This window comes from Calypte anna, chromosome 2, assembly GCF_003957555.1.
Source record: "Calypte anna isolate BGI_N300 chromosome 2, bCalAnn1_v1.p, whole genome shotgun sequence".
NCBI classification, from domain to species: domain Eukaryota; kingdom Metazoa; phylum Chordata; class Aves; order Apodiformes; family Trochilidae; genus Calypte; species Calypte anna.
Genome location: NC_044245.1, coordinates 69621181 through 69639305, shown reverse-complemented (window position 1 = coordinate 69639305; position 18125 = coordinate 69621181). Strand labels below are relative to the sequence as shown.

Below are 18125 nucleotides of genomic sequence, written 5' to 3'. Positions count from 1 at the left end.
ATGGCACAGATCTGTTGAAGGGCTGCCCATCCTGGCTGGCATCAATTCCTGATGCCACAGAGAGGAAGGAAGTGGTGTTAGCACAAGTTTGCAGCACTGTGGCTGCAGCTGCTAACAGCTCACTGCTGTTTGGATTGCTTGTGCAGGATGAAAGCATTATCAAACACGCTTCAGATGCAGGAGTCTGGCTTCAGAGAGTGATGCAAAAATCCTTGTTGAAACATCGCTCAAGGTCAATTTATTACAACATATTATAAATGTTTACATTACAACATGTTATATGTTACAGCAGTATTATTACATTTGGTGATTCGATACACACTGCAGTACCTTGCAGACAACACACTGTGGCTGGTCACCTGTTTAGTATGCAGTGCCCAGTGTCCATCACTTGCTGCACTCCAGCTCCCTGAGACAGTCCCGGAGCTGACTTCACACTAATGTAGCAAGAGCCTGGACGCCCTGGGAATTTTCAGAGGTCCTGCGGACAGCACGGTGGTTCTGATGCTTCTGTCTCTAATGCTGCTTTTGGGGCTGTGCTGAGTCTCGGCCACGTGGCTCTGGAAGGCTCGGAGGGTTCGGATAGCACGGATGCAGACCAAAAGCTGGCAAAGTACAAACAGGCAGCAACAACACCAAAAACCGACGGCTGCGTCCCACCCTGGACCACGCAGCCCATGGAGGTGTAACCCGGCGTGCGTAGAGCCTCTCACGCCTCCGGCAAACTTCTGTGGAGTTGACCTGGCTGACAAAATGCAGGTAGAGGCCGACTTGCCACGGTTAGGCCGTGCCTGCCAGCAGGTTGAAGGCACATTCTCCTGCCAGCGCCCGTCCGGAGCTGCTGGATGGTTTTGCCCCACGACCAGAAGACGAGGGTCAGCGCTGCCGCTGTTAAGCTGAAGGCGACTCCACCGTAGACACAAGGGGCCCTCATCTGAGTGAACTGCATGTCCAGATCCCTCACCTCCTGGAGCTCCGTGCCCTCAAAGGGGATATAGGCTGAATCCAGGCTGAAGGATCCGGTGCCAAAGCCGCCAAAGGAGGTGAAGCCTGCAACAGAAGCTTGGGCAGCGGCCACGCAGATCAGCACTAGGAGGTTAACTGTGATTTCCACAAACTTCAGAATGCCTGCAAAGAGCAGAGAGATGGAACAGGTGTGAAACCACAGCTTGTGCAAACTGAGGGTGACAGAAGTAAACTCAGACCATCACAGGCAGAGAACACTGCCGAGATAACCCTCTCAGCTACAGCTACGGCAGACAGCTGCTTAAAAAAAAAAAAAAAAAAAAAGGTGCAAGCTCTCGTGGTATATTTCAGACGTTGGGCAAATTACTTTTTTTAATTTGTCAGTGTGCTTGATAAATGGATCTTCATGCAGGGAAAGAAATCCATAAAAATTTTACTTTTGTTATTGCCAAGGCAAGCACTCTGCGATTGTATTTTGGCCTGTAACTACTTGGCATAAAACACTGAGCAAGAAATATTCAGTATGAACAAAATACTGAGGTTATAGCTGACAAAAACCTAGAAGCTTCTAATGGCTTAAAAATTGTGCAGGTTCTTTAGGACCTCTAAAATATGCTTACTGCTTTAACTTACACTCTCTTTTTGTCTAAGTGTTTGTTAATTTAAACTTATTATCTAACCAGATGCAATGTCTATTTCATATGCTTCAGAGACAAAAATCATGTAATAAATCTGAAGAAGCAGTTTGCACAAAATAGGAGAAGGGAAAAGACCCAAATCACCTTTATGGGAGGTAAGTCAAATGAATTTACTGCTTGTGTGTTCACTTCCACACCCTGCCTTCCAAAGAAAGCCATATGACTTCTGAACCAACATTTTCTTTTTCTTATGCTATATTACTCATAAAGGTAACCAAGGTCCTTTAAGGCAAAAACAAAAACAACCAACAAAAACAAAAAAAAAAAACAAAAAAAAAAGGAAAAAAAGTACTCTTTGTGTAATGCAGTTGTCTCTCTGGAAGGTGCAGCATGTTAGATAAATCTGATTATTCTACGACAGCTCACTAGGGTCAGACTAGATTAGTAAACATGACAGATATATTGAAGTGTAGCAGAGCTGGAGTTGTCTACTTGGGAAATGAAAAACCCTGTATCACGCTTGTTCTAGTTATGAACTTTAATTACAGAATTGTGGTCTTATATTCCATTGCAGTCTGACAGCCAAGAACAAAAGATGCCTGATGCAGCGTTCCCCTATATTTGTCTTTAAAGTGAGGCAGGATCTGTGGTTTGCATGCAGACTTTCATTTGATGCAGCTAACATTGATCAAATGCATCTTCTCTTGAGGAATGGCTCAGTTGCTGTCAAGGCTCCATGGGCTGAAAAGAAGGGCTAAGCAGCATGCAAGGGAATTAAATTCCTCTCTTGTTGCCAGATGATTCTAACTGAAGAAAGCAGTACACACCAAGGATTATCTGATTTCCCATTCTGCCCCTTCTTATTCCCTCCACAGAGAGCTGAGGTACTGAGCGCTTTGCTGGTGCTTGCTCTTCACAGGAGATGCTTACAACGGACTGACCGGCCTTTGACTACTTCAGGAGTTCCTGTTCCCAGACTGGACCTCACTTCTGTGTGCAGCTGTAGGTAGGTACTGAGCTCATTACTCATGGCCTTACAAACCATCCAGAAGCACAAATGGAGCAGTGATAATGTGTGATACCTGGGAACTGCCTGTCTGAGGCTCAGCATGTTTCAGTTTGTATGTATATAGATATAAATATTATCTATATACATACACAAATGGATACAGATTTCGTATGCTAAGAAGAATTAGGTGAAGCAGAAAGAGAAGACAAGAATTATCTTTTTGAGGAGGAATTAGTAGTACAGCTCTATGCATTCCAAGTCCAGAGATGATGTGATTTCTGCATTAGGACTTGCCTTTTTCTTGACCCCTTCTGAACAACCATTTCTGTGAAGCAGGGCAATAAACATGCTGCCTAGCAAATCTGTTCAGGAGGCTTCAAATAGTTCAAAGAAAATATTGTGAAGCTAAATGAAAAGGAATTTAAATTTTGGTCCATGAGACAGGACCTGGAACTCTTTGTACAAATTCAAACAATGCATCCAAAAGACTCAACGCTTTTAGCATGTACAGAATCATTACTTTACTGGCATTGTCCAAAATATTTTGAAAGAGTAATAGCTGTACAGATATTCATTGGAACTAGATCAGATATTTTCTTCTGCTCAGTGAACACATACAATACGCCTTCCAAGCAGGGAGTCGCCTTAGTCTCCGGCCCCCGACATTGTTGGATGCAGAAGGACACTTCCCCTTTTAAGGTTGACTACTGATTCATAGATGCTCCATCAGGAAGCAGTTCTTAAAGTTTACAGAGGAAAGACCATTTGATTAGGGAAACATAAATTTGAAATATGTTTAGGAACTTGGAAGTTGGAATTCATGACCGGTCAGCTTCTTCTCCTGCTGTCTTCAAAATTTCCTTTCATCTATGAATGGTGAGGCATGACCTGCTGACCATCAGCTTTTCCTGTATGTCACCTTGCGAGTTTGGGAAAGGCAATTTCTCTTGTCAAGTAGTCAGCACTGCTGCTACCTCTAAACACATCACTAACCAAATCCTCACCGCTGCTCCAAAACATCCCATGCATTCCACAAACTCTGTAGGCAACTCTTAACTTCACTGAGTTGTTTGCTGGTTACCACAGCAGGCTGGCAGAATGTGCCTTTGCTCATGGAATAACAAATAAGATCAATATAGGTCAACTGTATTTTTAACTGCAGCGGTAGATGCTTTAATGTTATGTTTGTAAAAAATTCCTTAGACAGGGCATTCAGGTTGAACAGGTTTTGTATGTACCTGTGCAGTGCTGTCAAACACACCTGCTGCAGAATTCTGTAGAGTAATTAACAATAGAGAGAGGGTCATTAGCAGTTATTTCCATCACATGGATTAATTTTTTTTTTTAAAGGCAGTAACAAAGCCTCTTGTATTAAAGAAAATCCTAAAATGATAAACAGCATGTAGAGGAAGCTTGGATTAAGGCCTATGATGAGAGCCAGCAGGGTTTGTGAAAGTAGCAGACAATTAGGAAATCCCTAATGCCTTGTACAATCCTCAGGGCTTTGAGGGACATATTAAGCCATAAAATATGTTCAGATCTTTACCCGGGCTCCCCCAAAACCTTGATCTGTGATAGTTACAAGCTGATATGTAAATCCTGCTAGTCAGAAGACATACATTTGAGAAATATGGGGGGAAAGGACACACGGTTAGAATCTTAGCCCTATCAAGGTATGGTAACACACACATATACTAGCAGCGTACTTCTGGCAGAAAGGGCTGAGTTAGAAGCCATGCTCCTGGTCTGCTGTCAGTCCTGCTTTCACATGCTGGTTTAGTTATGTCATCTTAGCATTACAGCTGCAGAAACTTGACTGCTAAAAATTTTCCTATGGGTAAGTTACTTATGTCTACAACTATTCCCTAATCCCATGGAACAATTAACACACTGCAGACTTGAGAGTAAAATGACAGGAGGTTGAAAATCTCAGAACTCCACTGGGTTTTTGGTTTTTTTTTTATCTTTCTCAAGCTCAAAATCTTGGGACTTATGTAAAATTTTACTGATTTGTATCAAATCACCACAGTGAACACTTGGCTTTGGGAACTAATCCCCTCCATACTGAGCATGTGATGAGACTCAGTTTGGCTCCCAGATTTCCATTTCCTTTCCCATGCTGCCTTCCAGTACTCCTCTCAGCACTCAGGTATGGAACGGCTGCAGTCTGAAAGACAGTGGGTTGTTGCTGGGCATTCCAGAAAACAGTTAATTCCTTCCATAAAATCTACTTCTGCAATGGACAGTAGATCAACGTATCGTTTTTAAAGTTGTTGAATCCAGTCTTTTTGCTGTGATAGGTGTCCTTTTGTAACAAACAGCACTTCCCATTTATACCATTAATGCACTATTCCTTTTTCTTTCCCTGCATGCTGGGCTGTTACCCGTTATTAACCCACTGATCAATGGGTTTTTCTTCTATCAAATGGTGCTCAACTGTCCCAGCAAACGCCAGCAGGACAACCCCAGTCAGATGACTTTACTCTATTTGCTCCTAACCCTTGCTGGGAAATCATCATTTTCTCTCCCTGACCCACAACAGTCAGTATAGCATTAGTCCTTTACACCAGCGCTGTTTTCCTAAATTAAAAGATCAGAAACAATTCAGCCTCCTTCCTTGTTGTGGGCTGCTGGTTTTTGTCTGCAACTTTAGCACTTGGAAGTGATTCACAGAGTGTCCTGATGAGCATTCATGCTGGCAGGAATTTAAGCAGGAAAAATAACACAGCCAGGACCAGAGAAAGACCAGAAACTCTCCTTTTCAGGTGAGGTGAGCTGTTAATCTGCATGCTCTGCCTCATAAAACTCCATTGTAGCTGATTGCATGGTACCCTCAGTGACTCACCCTGTGTGCTCAAGTCTCCCATGTCAAAAGCTGTGAAGTGGCATTTTCATCCAGGCACTGAGGCAGGATGGCCACAGGTGTCAGAATCACAGTGTGTACATCAACTAAAATGATCCTCATTTTTGTTTCTATTTTTCTGCAACTGACATAAAGGAATCTGCAGGACATTCAATTCTGTTTCTGTTGAAGTCTTCTGACCCTGTGAGGTCTTGACTAATAGAGGAGACTTTCTTAAGTGCCTCCCTCTGGCATCTTGGCACAGAAGGAACTTTCTTCCTCTGTTGACTGCACACAGACTCTTTCTCCTGTCTCTTTTGGTATCACTTCCTCCTCTTGAGTTAATGTACTCCTAAGATATTTTATGTTTGTCACTCTCCATTCTGGCTTGCTTTCTCCCTCTGCTTCCTTTGCAGACCACATCCCAGTGGGACCAGCAGTATCCAGCTGGAAGCCCTGCTGCCCTTCTCGGACACTTTGTGGGAGGCAGCAGTGCTGGGAGCCACACAGGTCAGAGGTGCCTGGTCACACCCCCTCAGGGGTCATTCCTGGAGAAAACAAGTGTTTTGACCATTTATAGTGGCTTTAAAAAGCAGCAGTCCTGAAAAGGATTTCAGATGCTGAACTTCTCTCACCACTGAAGGTATGGCATTCCCCAAAGAGTAAAGGCACAGCTCAATATGCAGCTTTGGCCACCTCTCTGCTAAACTGAGTCAGTGGTCAGTGGTGAGAGGAATAGAACAGGGACAAGAGGCAGAAAATGTAAAAGGAAACTAGGGTTTTGTTCTGCTTTTGGAAGGGGACAAAAATATGGCAGAAGTGGGAAGGAACCAAAACAGTGGAGGAAAACTAGCAAGAAAATGGAGACAACAGTAGCAATTAAAAATATTACATCTGGATGCAAAGTATTAAACATTTGCTAATGGTATTTCCCCCTTACGTAAGTCCCCTCCAAGCCTCCACTACACCATTGTTTTTGTAGCTCTGTATTCTTCAGCCAGTGGTGGGATTTTGCTTCCACTGAGTTATGCTAATATCTCCCTAATGGAGTAATGTTCAAAGGCAGAAAAGAACCCCATAACACAACCCTAAAACAGAGGAGTTAGGCAATGTAACACTAACAGAATCTTGGCTTTTCAAAGGACCCAAGGGAGCTACATACTCTGAGCCAGCTGAATCTAAATGGCTTGTAAGTGCCCAACATATTTATGCTCATTTGAGATATCCGTCTTACTGGAAATAGATGGAAAAAATAGTTAAAAATGGGAAAATTAATTATGTATTTTCTCTAGAAAGAAGAATTAACATCTTTTAATAAGTCTTAATAACTCTCTTCAGACAAGATAATCACTCCATGAGGAAATCTCAAAAGAATGACCAGCCTTGTTTTTAATGACTTGGAGAAGCCTTATGTTCACAATCAGAGTGCTCAGATCCAAATGCATTGTTCTCTTTTTTCTGTGTATCATCTTCCCTTAAAGAACTACTGTCCTACCTGCTCTATTCCTTCTGCTTAATACTCTCCCATCTTCTTAAAAGTGCTGTCCAATTTTCACAGGAAAGGGTGGATTTTATTTGTAGAACTACTGCATCAGTCTCTACCCTGTTCCAGTTTCCCACCACTGTGTAACACTAAGATTTACTTCCCATCAAGACTCAGTTTCAGTACAACCCAGCCCCTGCCTGGAAACAACAGCTCTGGTTCGTTTGTTCCCAGTAGTTCCTTAAAGCATCACTTTGAGCATGTTCTTGATTTCTCTCCTGTTAACCAAGTATGAGTCATCTCCCAGAGTTTTGGAGGGGGTTAGAAGAGAAAGGTCTTGCATTAAATGGTAGCATTTGGCAGCACTGATTTAAATACAATGTCCGTAAAAGTCTGTACATATACTTGTGGCACTGGCAGGTCTCTGCACAGTCACTTCATGTCCTGCATTTCAGGAAACAGCCTTTTTCTTCCTAATGTACACATAGTTCTTTCAAGTCGTAAACAAATATCTTAGTACAAAAAAAAAAACAAACAACAAACCACCCCCCAAAAAAAACACAAAAAAACAAAAAAACAACCCTAAAAAACCCCAGGAGTTTTTTTAAAAGAGTTCAGAAAACAATGAAATACTCTTGTTCCTTATGCCAACTTTCCGTAGCCACTCCCTCCGTTTGAACTGAAACTGAGCTGCCTTTAGGAAGTACAAAGATTGGGGTGTTACTGCTCCTTAAGTAATCATAATTTGGCAGAAGGTAGGTCAGGTCAGAGGCACCTGTGAACCTGAGCTTCTCATTCCCAGTCCCAATAGTGGGCTGTCACACCTGGTGAGCAACATTCCTGACTGGCTGGATTTTTCTCCTTTAGGTGAGCCAAGATCACCTGCTCAAGAAATACAACTGTGTTCAGCAGTCAGCCTAATGTATCCCTTAGCTTTGAGAACCACTTCTGAAAGAGAAGAGGGTTTTTTTGTTGGCTCCCAGATTATGGGTCAGAGGTGGGGAAGAGAAAGAGGTCTTACAGGAAAGACAGTGAAACTCCTGTTTAAACCAGTAGTGAGAAGACTTAACCAAGATCTCCCTGTAGGGCAGCACGGAGCAGAAGCCAACAAAACCTAACAGCAACTTTGCCAAGATCTTCCCCTGCCATCTTAAATGAGTCTTCTCAGTTGTAGTTCTCTCCTCTCTAAAATCAATACTGTACACGTTAGCACAATGACAAAAGACAGATGAAAATAATTTATATAAAGAGATAGGCATAATGAAGTGCCATATGTTGGCAGGGCAACAGCTTGCTAAAGGTAACACTTGGCATCTGCAACTAGTGCAGCTCACCTGCATTTTTGTTTTATAGAGCTAAGTGCTCATGTCTGTTGCACAGAAAACAGGACATACCTCTAAGTGGCATACTTTTGACTTCAGAGAAAGAAGGCTACCTGCATCTCAATGTGTCTTCTCAATGTATCTTGTTACTGTGCACTTTCAATTAAGCATTTTGAATAACTGGGATTATTTTAATCTGTACAGCTCTGTCCAATTCCCACTAATATCCTCTGTCTTCACAATTACAATATTAAAAACCTTGATGCTATATTCAGTCTGCTAGATAAATTGTATTTAAAATATACTTTGATGGGAGAGGGAAGCCACCTAATTACAAATTAGACTAGAGGAGACCTTAGTGTCCCCTTCTTTCAGCAGAAATATATTGAAATTAACTGCCATAGGAACAGCATATGACAGTTTGGAGCACAGTTTAAAGCACCCAAGCATGGCAGACTGTAAAGGCAGAATGTAAAAACGGATACTACAAAATAGAAACATCTCTAATCCCGTTGAGTGTTCTACAGAAATATAAGTATCCTGCTGACCACTGATTTAAAGATCCAATCTGTTGCTGAATATACCTGTCAAATGCTTGTTTTAATCCACAGTTACCTGTGTTATGCACATTTAATGACCCTTCAGTGGCTTTGAACTCACACAAGGTCTTTTACTTCAGTCCAATGCCTTTTGCAGACCACTATTCTCCTCCAACATTTTCACAGCACTGGAAGGAAAGTGTTCTGCAAAATATTTTTCCCCTCCTGCTCCCAGGTGTGACTCCAAGAATGGTATCAGGGCATAACAACAGCCCTATAATGGTTATGAACAATGGCATAACTCAAAGCAAGTGTCTATTAGTGTGAACCCTGTGTTTAGGGTGATTTACCATCTCAGTATTTTTTCCAGTTTTATGAGTATTTGCCAGCCTGCATAGCTACAGGAAAAAAGTTGGACTGTGCTTTGTAAAAACAAAAGCTTATAGATGTTTACATTTGAATTAATGCTGGCTTGTTAATGCATAAGTATATCCTGAAGAAAGCCATTGTTACTCCCTAATTCTATTTCCTCTTCCAAATCAATTTGTTTTGATATTTCCTCCTGGCTATGTCTGAAATTGGAGACTTTTCTTGTTGTTACAAACCATAATGCTGTCTTTTTCTGAGAGGAAATTGGTCTGAAGTCTTTAACAATTGTGGATGTTAGAATGTAGACTAAAGGCATGATTGCTTGGAAGTGCCTACAATATGCTAGGAAACCTGACACTATCCATAGTGCCTTTTTAAACCATTAATGGCAGCAAAGAACAGGAATTCAATTATACTTGCTCCCCCACAAACTGTTTTCTAACCTTTTTGGTTCTGTCTCCCTTAAATGCCAAGTGGGTTGAAGAATTTAAATAATAAGTTTTCCAGCTCAGAACAGTACAATTCTATACAAGGCAAAAAGTTGCATCCTGGCCAAAGATGGCAGAAACTCAGTTTACTTTCAGTGTTAAGCAAAACTAAAGGAAATATTATCCTAGAATTGCATCAGTCCACCAATATACACGCTAATCTTCCACACCAATATACATGCTAAAAAGAAAACTAAAGGTTTTCAAGGTAAAGTAGCAAATATCTGTGACCAGTTTAAGATCAGCAGTTCACTCTTGTGTTTAACTCAGATTTTGCTCTAAGGTGAATGAAGCAGCATGGCAGCCAACCTTGGACATTTTTCTCATTCCCTCTGGTAACCAAAAGCACTGAATCTGGTTATATTTTCAAAAACAACCCCAGGGAGGTACTTTTAAAGGGTGTCCTTTAAAAAGTAAATATGATTACTAAATACTAATTTAGTTTTTCTATACAGAAAAGAGAACTACATACATTTTACCTGCAGTATGAAAAATTAGTTGAATGTTTCCTTCTGACAGAATTTCAGCTCTAAGCATCCCCCAGGCCAAAACCTGTCATCTTCAACATGTTCTGCATGAAATGGCACACACTATTGTGCATAAGTTGAAAGAAACAGTTATTGCATGCATCTTAGTTGATGAAAGATTTGTCTTTGTCAAGAACACTTTATTTCCTATTCCCATATAATTATTCAGACAACTTTACACCAGTCTGTAAACTGTACCTTAAGCCTCCTTCACTACGACTGAAACAGAAAGTGGCAAACTTCTGCATTTCAATTGCCTTTTGATTCTGTAATCTGCAGATCCACAAGTGTGACATCCCTATGAAAAAAAAATATACTGAAAGTAGACCTGCAGGTAAGTGGCAAGAGTTTGTTAGAAGGGAAGTAATTTGAAAGAATTGCCAGATATATGAAGAAAGGCAATAAAAGTGGTAGTGCCCTTGAACGGCACAAGCACCTGTGAGATACAAGCAACAATCCTCTCAAAGGTTAGTAGTGCTTAAAAAAAGAAAAAGGCTAAGAGGGAACAACCAGTTTTCAAACAAAGAGTTAAGGGCAAATCTTTGTTTTGTGCTGCCTTTCACTAGTTATGCCCATGTTAGCAGTGCAAATGGAAGTGGATCCACAGGGTGAAACAATTGGAGCTGAAGTCTGAGGGACCAAAAAAATACACGTTTTTTGAGGAGAGAGAGATGTATTTTATTCTGCCTCTAGTTTGATCTAAAGGACAGAGTGCCTGCTAGTTGTTACAGTTCACTTTCTCATTTGGTTTTATCTGAAGGAAATATATAGTTTGTGCATGCTGAGGTTGCACTGCAACATGACCCAAAGAGTTGTAAGTGGGGGCTTCCAAGAGATTCAGCTGAAAGTACACATCAAAAAACTACAGTAGATTATGATTTGGGAAAAAAACTGAAAAGTGAGATTGTGAAGTATGTTTTAATAATGATCACACAAAATTGTTCCATGATTGCCATCTGTAAAATCAGTAAGCTGCTAAGAGTTCAAGATCTTGAATGAAAAATTAATTAAATCTGTTATGAAGGAACTTTGCACTTCATGTGTACACTCGTATACCCTCTCAGGTACAAAGCACACAGATGGCCCTGATTATTATTAAAAAATAATTTCAGCTACTGGTGCAGCATGAACTGGGCTGATGGGCTAACCATCAAGTGAAAATATAAGGATATAACTAACTATTCTTCACTCTATGAAGAAGTGGTACAAGCATAGTGACAGAGCAAAAAGGAAGGCTTCACTCTAATATAATAGATATAATGGAGAAGGTGCATATATGAGATTACCATTATGTATTTTGAATACCACCAGAATCAGAGACACATTCTTAAAACACTTCCAGGATGAAATAGTGCTTCTCCAAGTGGCATAAAAAAACCTGTGATACTCTGTGTAAGATAATATGGAGGCCAAACACATTCAAAAGGGGGGTCAGAAAAAAGATTAAACATATTTGTTAGGTTTGTAAATGAGGTTTTAAGCATAATGGAAGTGAATACAGTTTCCCAGTTCAGAAAATTTCATCAATATGAAGTTCAGAGAGTATTCCAGAAGACAGCTCACTCCCTACTGCTCCAAAATATGATGATCCTTCTAAATTTGCACTCTAGCATGTTGTTTGAGCTTTGAACAGGAATTGCTCATACAAAGTTTTAACAGACTATTTTCCTTCTTTTTTTCAAGATGACAAGAAGAAAAAGGCAAGGAATATTTTAAAGATTCTTAGATGTTTCTACTGCCAAGAATATCAGTTGCTTCTTCCATTATATTTAGGTTGGGTTTACTGTCAAAATGAGGTTGTAGAAAAAAAAATAAGAAGGTGGGTAATAAGAAAAAAATAAGAAGGTGGGATGGGGCCTTGAGCAACCTGATCTAGTGGGAGGTGTCCCTGCCCATGCAGGGGGATTGGAAATAGATGATCTTTAAGGTCCCTTCCAACCTTCTAACCATTCTATGATTCTGAAATATTAGGAGCAAATTGAATGTGTTACTTAACTTCACACAGCAAATAAACAAACTGACATGTATTTTAATATAATTCCATAAACCAACCTCTTGCTTTATCTCTCTACTGGAGGACACTGAAAGGGTGTTCATAGACTTTGGCCAGAAACTTTGAACCCAGCTGCAATTTCCAACTCAGACTGCTATGGACTTTCAACTCCCTACAAACAAGGTGAGAAAAATCATTGTCCTGGGAGAGGGAAACCTTTAGAGGAGTAATGAACATGTTAGCACTGTTTCTTTTTCAGTTTATGGGAACAAGTTTACTAAATGTTAAGGCTGATTTACTCCCACATTAATGCTCATTTCTCTGCTTGCTGTAGTCACTTTCTAGCTATGAAAAAACTAGTTATTTCTCAAGAGCTGTTGTACTGGATTCATGTTTTGTCTCCCACAGAGTTGCTTTATGAAGATATATCAGTGATGACTGGATTAAAGCCAGAGTTGATAAAAAGTCTGAGAAGAATGTGTCAGAAATAAACTAGCATCAAAGCTTCAACATCTATCTTTAAATTGCCTACAGATGAATGTATCTATTTTATTCCTAAATCCCAGAGGTTAACTCTTGCTACACCTGAGTGCTACACCTTGATGCTCTTCTGTATGTATATCTGAAGATGCATTTTCAGGTATCTAAGTATCTCTATAAATTATATTTTGCCCTTATATGCTTAAAATTTGCTAGAAACCCACATTTATGCCCTTTGCTAACTTTAAGTTTCTCAGTTTGGTTTTGTTTGTTTGTTTGAATATTTCCCTGGCTTTACTTTGATCAGCTTCTAAATGCAGAAACTGAAACCAAGACAAGTCCTTGGAGGGAGTAAACGTCAGGCAATAAGAATCTCACATACCTCTTGTTGTGCATACCTTTGAACACTTCATTGAGAAGGTTTCCTTGGGAGGATAACATTCTGGTGGTGGGCCAAAATATTCCTGTGCTGCTCCTGAGGTTTTAGAGTAAAGGTCTGAGCAAACAGTGGACATCCTTGAGTGCTGGACACCTCGGCCGTCTTCTGTTGGTCTACAATGGAGTAAACAATTAATGTATAATAATTAGACGATGCTCTCTCCTGAACACATGAGAAACTGCCAGACACCCCTGTTAGTGCAGCCACCTTCATAGGTACCTGATCTTTTTATTTTTTGGAAAGCAAATATCCCAAATACTTCCATAAATCCATGTCACAAGGATATCTGCACTTGATTGTTATTATTTGGGAAAACTGAGTAGACTGCCTGACCTGTTTATGTTACATGTAAAAGGCAGCAAGGAGGAATGAGTGGGGAGAGCTCCTATTTGCATAAAGATGAGTAACAGCTTTTTTGTGAAAACCAAACATTTTTATCTATTTTACAGATACCCAGAGAAATATTTTCACATGATGAATGTGTAAGGTAGCACAACTATTGCATGGGTAAGCTTTCTGTCAAGTTTGTGCTTCCATTTACCATGACTCACAAAGATGCCTTTTAAAAGAATGAAAGCTGTTACAAGAAACGAAGTGGGCAAAACCTTGCCTATTTTAATCTTCTGTTTGTTTAGTGTTGTTTTGGTACATCTTTGATGATATTTGAAGAGGAATCTAAAATTGACCTAAAAAAAATACCAATTTCCCATGTCTTCAATTAGACTCTTCATTTGTATACTTCAAAACAAAATTGTCCACCTTGCTGCAACGACATACAGCTCCAATTTGAAACCTTATGTTTTAAATGTTGGTGAAATTTACATTATTCTATGGGAAAAGTGCAATTTGGCCTTTTTTAGCTGAGTTAGCACTTGGGTTAAAAGAACATTGGCCATAACTGATTTGTAAGTTTCTGGTCTAATCTAAATGTTCTCCCTCATCTGAAGGAGACTTGGAACTTGCCTATTTCAAGACACAGCTGGATGATTGTGTTCTTAAAGGGTATTTTAAGTCTCATTCAGCATTATTATTCTTAAAAGTCTTCCTCCTATTCAGTTTTTATCTTGAATTTCTTATCCAGAGATCAGCATTTTCAACTGTACTTTTGTTTCCTAATATCACTGCACTTCAATAAGGTTTATCTTCAACCAATTCCAGATTCAACTACAAATTTTATCTCATTCATCCACATTAAATCATGTGCTTTGTAGTTTTTACATTTTAATTAAGGCATTCAATAACAAGACCAATCCTAACATCTCTGCGTGTAGTTGCCAACAGCTCTATTTGGCTGAAACATTTCTGATTTTTCTGACCTTTGTCCTGTGTCTTGTGCAACTACCAAAGCATCCTGTGCAGCTGTGTCACATAAATTAAATAAGCTGTGTGATTTATAAGACTTTCAGTTAACTTGAAAGCAATCCCTTTGGTACTTCTGATGCAGCTGCTTCTCTATTGTATCCTGCTACTTGCCAGAAAACAAAACAAAACAAACCCAAAACCAAAACAAAAAACCACTAATGTTCAGCAACAGATTACACAGATTACAACTAGGAAAAAAATAAAAAACAAAACCTCCCAGAACTTTCTTTTAAATGCTTTCTTTCTCACAATAGCCTATTCTGTCCACCTTTACTTCTGTTTTCCTTCAGGACTTTCCAATTCAAAATAACACAACTTCTTCTCTGCAGCAATGACAGGAAGTTTGCTATAGGTATTTCAGGCAGAAATGCATTTGGAAAGAGAATGCTCTAAATTAGAAAGTCTTGCTTCTAAGGGATGAAAACAGTAGGCACCTGAATTACATTTCCATTAAATTCTTCCCATCTATTTCCTTACAGTATCTTGAGGTTTTGTGGTCCAGCAGCCTAAGTCTTCACCAAAATACTGCAATTTCCTTACAAAAGCAGCTGGTTTGTTGTGAAAGTTAAGCAGGGGAAATGCTGTTATGTTAAGCGAAATTCTGTAAAAAGAACTGATGGAAAAGTGTTTTGATTAGTTGAAGTGAGGGCTGAATGCCCCCCAGATTCTTGGCTTGACTCTTAAGAATTATCCCTATGGCTATGAAAGATTATACGCTGCCACTTCCCTTCCTCTAATTCCCAGTCGATACTGGGTGGTTTATTGGCCTTTACAGTCCTTCCACCAATTTTCAGTCTACGTGTCCATCATTTCAACCTAAACAGCAAAAACAAGAAGTCCAGGAAAGTGCTTTTCTATGAAGTGGTGGTTTAACTTATAGCTATCTTTTCACACATCACTTTTATTATGCTGTATATGAAAAAACAAAAATCCAACTCCTTTTTTCCTTTCTTTCAACAGTGAAATAATAAAACACTGGCATTTTCTTCTCTAACTGCTAATAGTTCAAGATAATTTAACAACAATCCCTTCTGATCTCCACTTTTGAGTCATTTAACTTCTAAGGGGATTCTTAGGCTGACCTTTCTTTCCCATTTCTCTCTGAATTTAATGATTTGAGAGGGGACATAAGAAAAATTCACTAGCTATTTTTATAACATAATCAATTATAAAATAATAGGAATACCACCATCCAAATATTTCATACTTAGCCATAAGTAGTTCTCCTGGTTCATACAGTGCTTTCCATTACTGCTTTTATTCTCAACCTGGTTTTCTTGCTAAAATGCATATTATCATGTAGTATTGCAGTACTTCAGCTTTTCAAATCTCTAGTTACATTTATTTTCTTTCTCTCTTTGCCTCTATTCTTAAATTGTCCTACAATAATGCCTCCAGAGACACACCAGGAATGAAGAGCACCTTACTGTCATTGCCCATTTGCCTGTGTTGTTTATTGCTACAGATCTCTCTCTTAAAATGCAGTCACTGGCATACACTAAAAGGAAAAAAACCTAGGCTCACTTACAATATGCTGTAGGTTAGCCAGGCTGAAGGAGTTTAATAGCCTAAGTTTATTTGTCACTCCAAACCTTCTTTTAGTTGATTTGCTTACTCTGCTGATCGGTTCTGACTCACTATCAAGTGCAGCAAACTGTGTTAGACAACTTCAACAACTACTCATTTGTTGACTGTGACTGTTGTTGACTGTGAAATTAATTTTGTTTCAGATTGATATGAACTTGTTTACAGCTTAACTAGAGCAGCCTGAGAGTTCAGGAAGTCCCTATATTTGTCTCAGTCATGTAACATTCTCATTTAAGCAATGTATGTTTGGCAAGCCTTGGCTTGCTGTCACCTGCTGACCAGCCTCTTCATGAACTATGTGTGTGCTATACTAGCACACTTCACATACTTGTGACCCAACTTGATCCAGATAACCCCATGAATTCCACAGCTCTCACTGCGTCACACAGCCTTTCTCCACTTTCAGTACAAAGAAGGTTAGAAATTATTTAAAATTTTTAAGTGTTTATAAGCTCCCTGATTCTGGGTGTGGCACACTCACACTTCACGATTTCAAGGCTGATTAAATGCTTTCTCTACTACTGAAACATGAAAGTATTTAAAAGCAAATACAAAAGATGACAGACAACACAGACTTGCTGTGATGTATCTTTAGGGTGATAAAGACATACCTTCCATTGTACGAGTATGGTTTTCTTGGTCTTCTGTCTTCTTTGTATCTATCAGATCCATGATTCTGATGGTGTCTGTATTTTTTATCTTGGTATCGCCCTGCATGAGACATCTTGTTCCTTGCATGTATTCTTTCTTTGTAAAGTAACTCCCTGAGCAAGAGAAGTAAAACTGTTTCACTTTATAGCTCTGCTTAAAGTTATTCATTGACCAGCAATCACATCCACTTCATGCCAATTCAAGACAGAACAGACTTCCTTAAAATGCAAGTAAACCCTTTTAAAGTACAAGTAAGTAACATCAGTAAACAATGAAGTTTTTCTTCCCATTTTCCTATTTCTCAAGTAATTGAAATGTTTCTGTATTCAACATTTTATCCCACTTAGCCGCACCCCATGGGTCTAAAGAGAGGCAGTACCAAGCATCACTAGGGACCTAGACAAACATTAGGTACCAGCAGAAACACGTTGGGCCAAAAATAAGTTTGCAGGAAGATACATCCCGGGTAATTTGGTATTACGTGTTACAGAGGTGTTATTTCCTGAAAGCCTCTTCACCCTTTCAAATGCAATAAATTTAAGCCTGAATCTGCAGAACATGGATACACACAGTTTAAGCACCTAAGTAATCTTTATTCTTCTTTGCTTTCACCACAGCCTTCCAGCATTCTTGCAGCGGTGCCTGCGGTCAATTTAATTGTGACTGACTAAGCTGAGGACTAGCTTAAGGACTTGCCTTCCATCCCCTTCAGGTGTCATTAAAGAAATATATCATATTCCATTAGTTTACAGCTAACAAGCAGACAGTGCCTCCCCGGGGGGGAGCTCAGCTCCTCTGCTCCGGGCAGAAGCCATTTATCATGAAGCAGCCCCGCACCTTTCCCCCGGGACGCTCTCCGGTCCCGTTCCCCTGTGCCCCACACCCGCAAATCCCAAATCCCTTCCAGCACCCTGGGACCGACCCGCCGGCGGGGCCGTGCCCGAGGCCCGCCCACAGCAGCCCTTTGCCCGCAGAGCTCCGGCCGCTTCCGCAGGCCCGGCCCAGGCGGGGGCAAGGGCTGCGCCCTTCGCAATCCACCCGGGGGCCCAGCAGCGGCTCCCGCCTCCCCTCCGCCCCCTTCCTCTGAGGACACCCCGGCCCTCTGCGGCCCCCGGCCGCCCCTCACCTGAGGGGAACACCGAGCTCCGGCCCGTCCCGCACCAGTTCCCGGGAGCGGCCGGTCCCGGTCCCGCCCTCCCGCGGCGGGACGGTCCTGTCCCTGGCGCAGGTGCGGCCCTGGGCGGCGGGGTTAAGGCCTCTCCTTCCCGGGGGTGATGGCTGCGATGTGGGGGGGAAGGGGTGGGGAAGGGGTGCTGGCTGCATGCTCGGCTGGTGTCTGGGAGCCTGGGACAACCTGGGGTTTTGATGAATTTAATAAAATGGGGTCCCTGCGTGCCGTGGTGCTGAGGAGGAATCTGGGGAGAGGATAT

The 18125-nt window shown here is 40.8% G+C and overlaps 1 protein-coding gene across 1 annotated transcript; it reads right to left on the bottom strand.

The window, feature by feature from the left end:
- Positions 1 to 234: 234 nt before the first annotated feature.
- Positions 235 to 18018, bottom strand: LOC103527437 (MARVEL domain-containing protein 3). The gene is given in 8 exon segments (XM_030444661.1): positions 235 to 503; positions 506 to 601; positions 604 to 693; positions 696 to 826; positions 828 to 1128; positions 13039 to 13208; positions 16656 to 16808; positions 17822 to 18018. Coding segments are annotated over 8 exon segments (1209 nt in total). The 3' UTR covers positions 235 to 432.
- Positions 18019 to 18125: the final 107 nt, after the last annotated feature.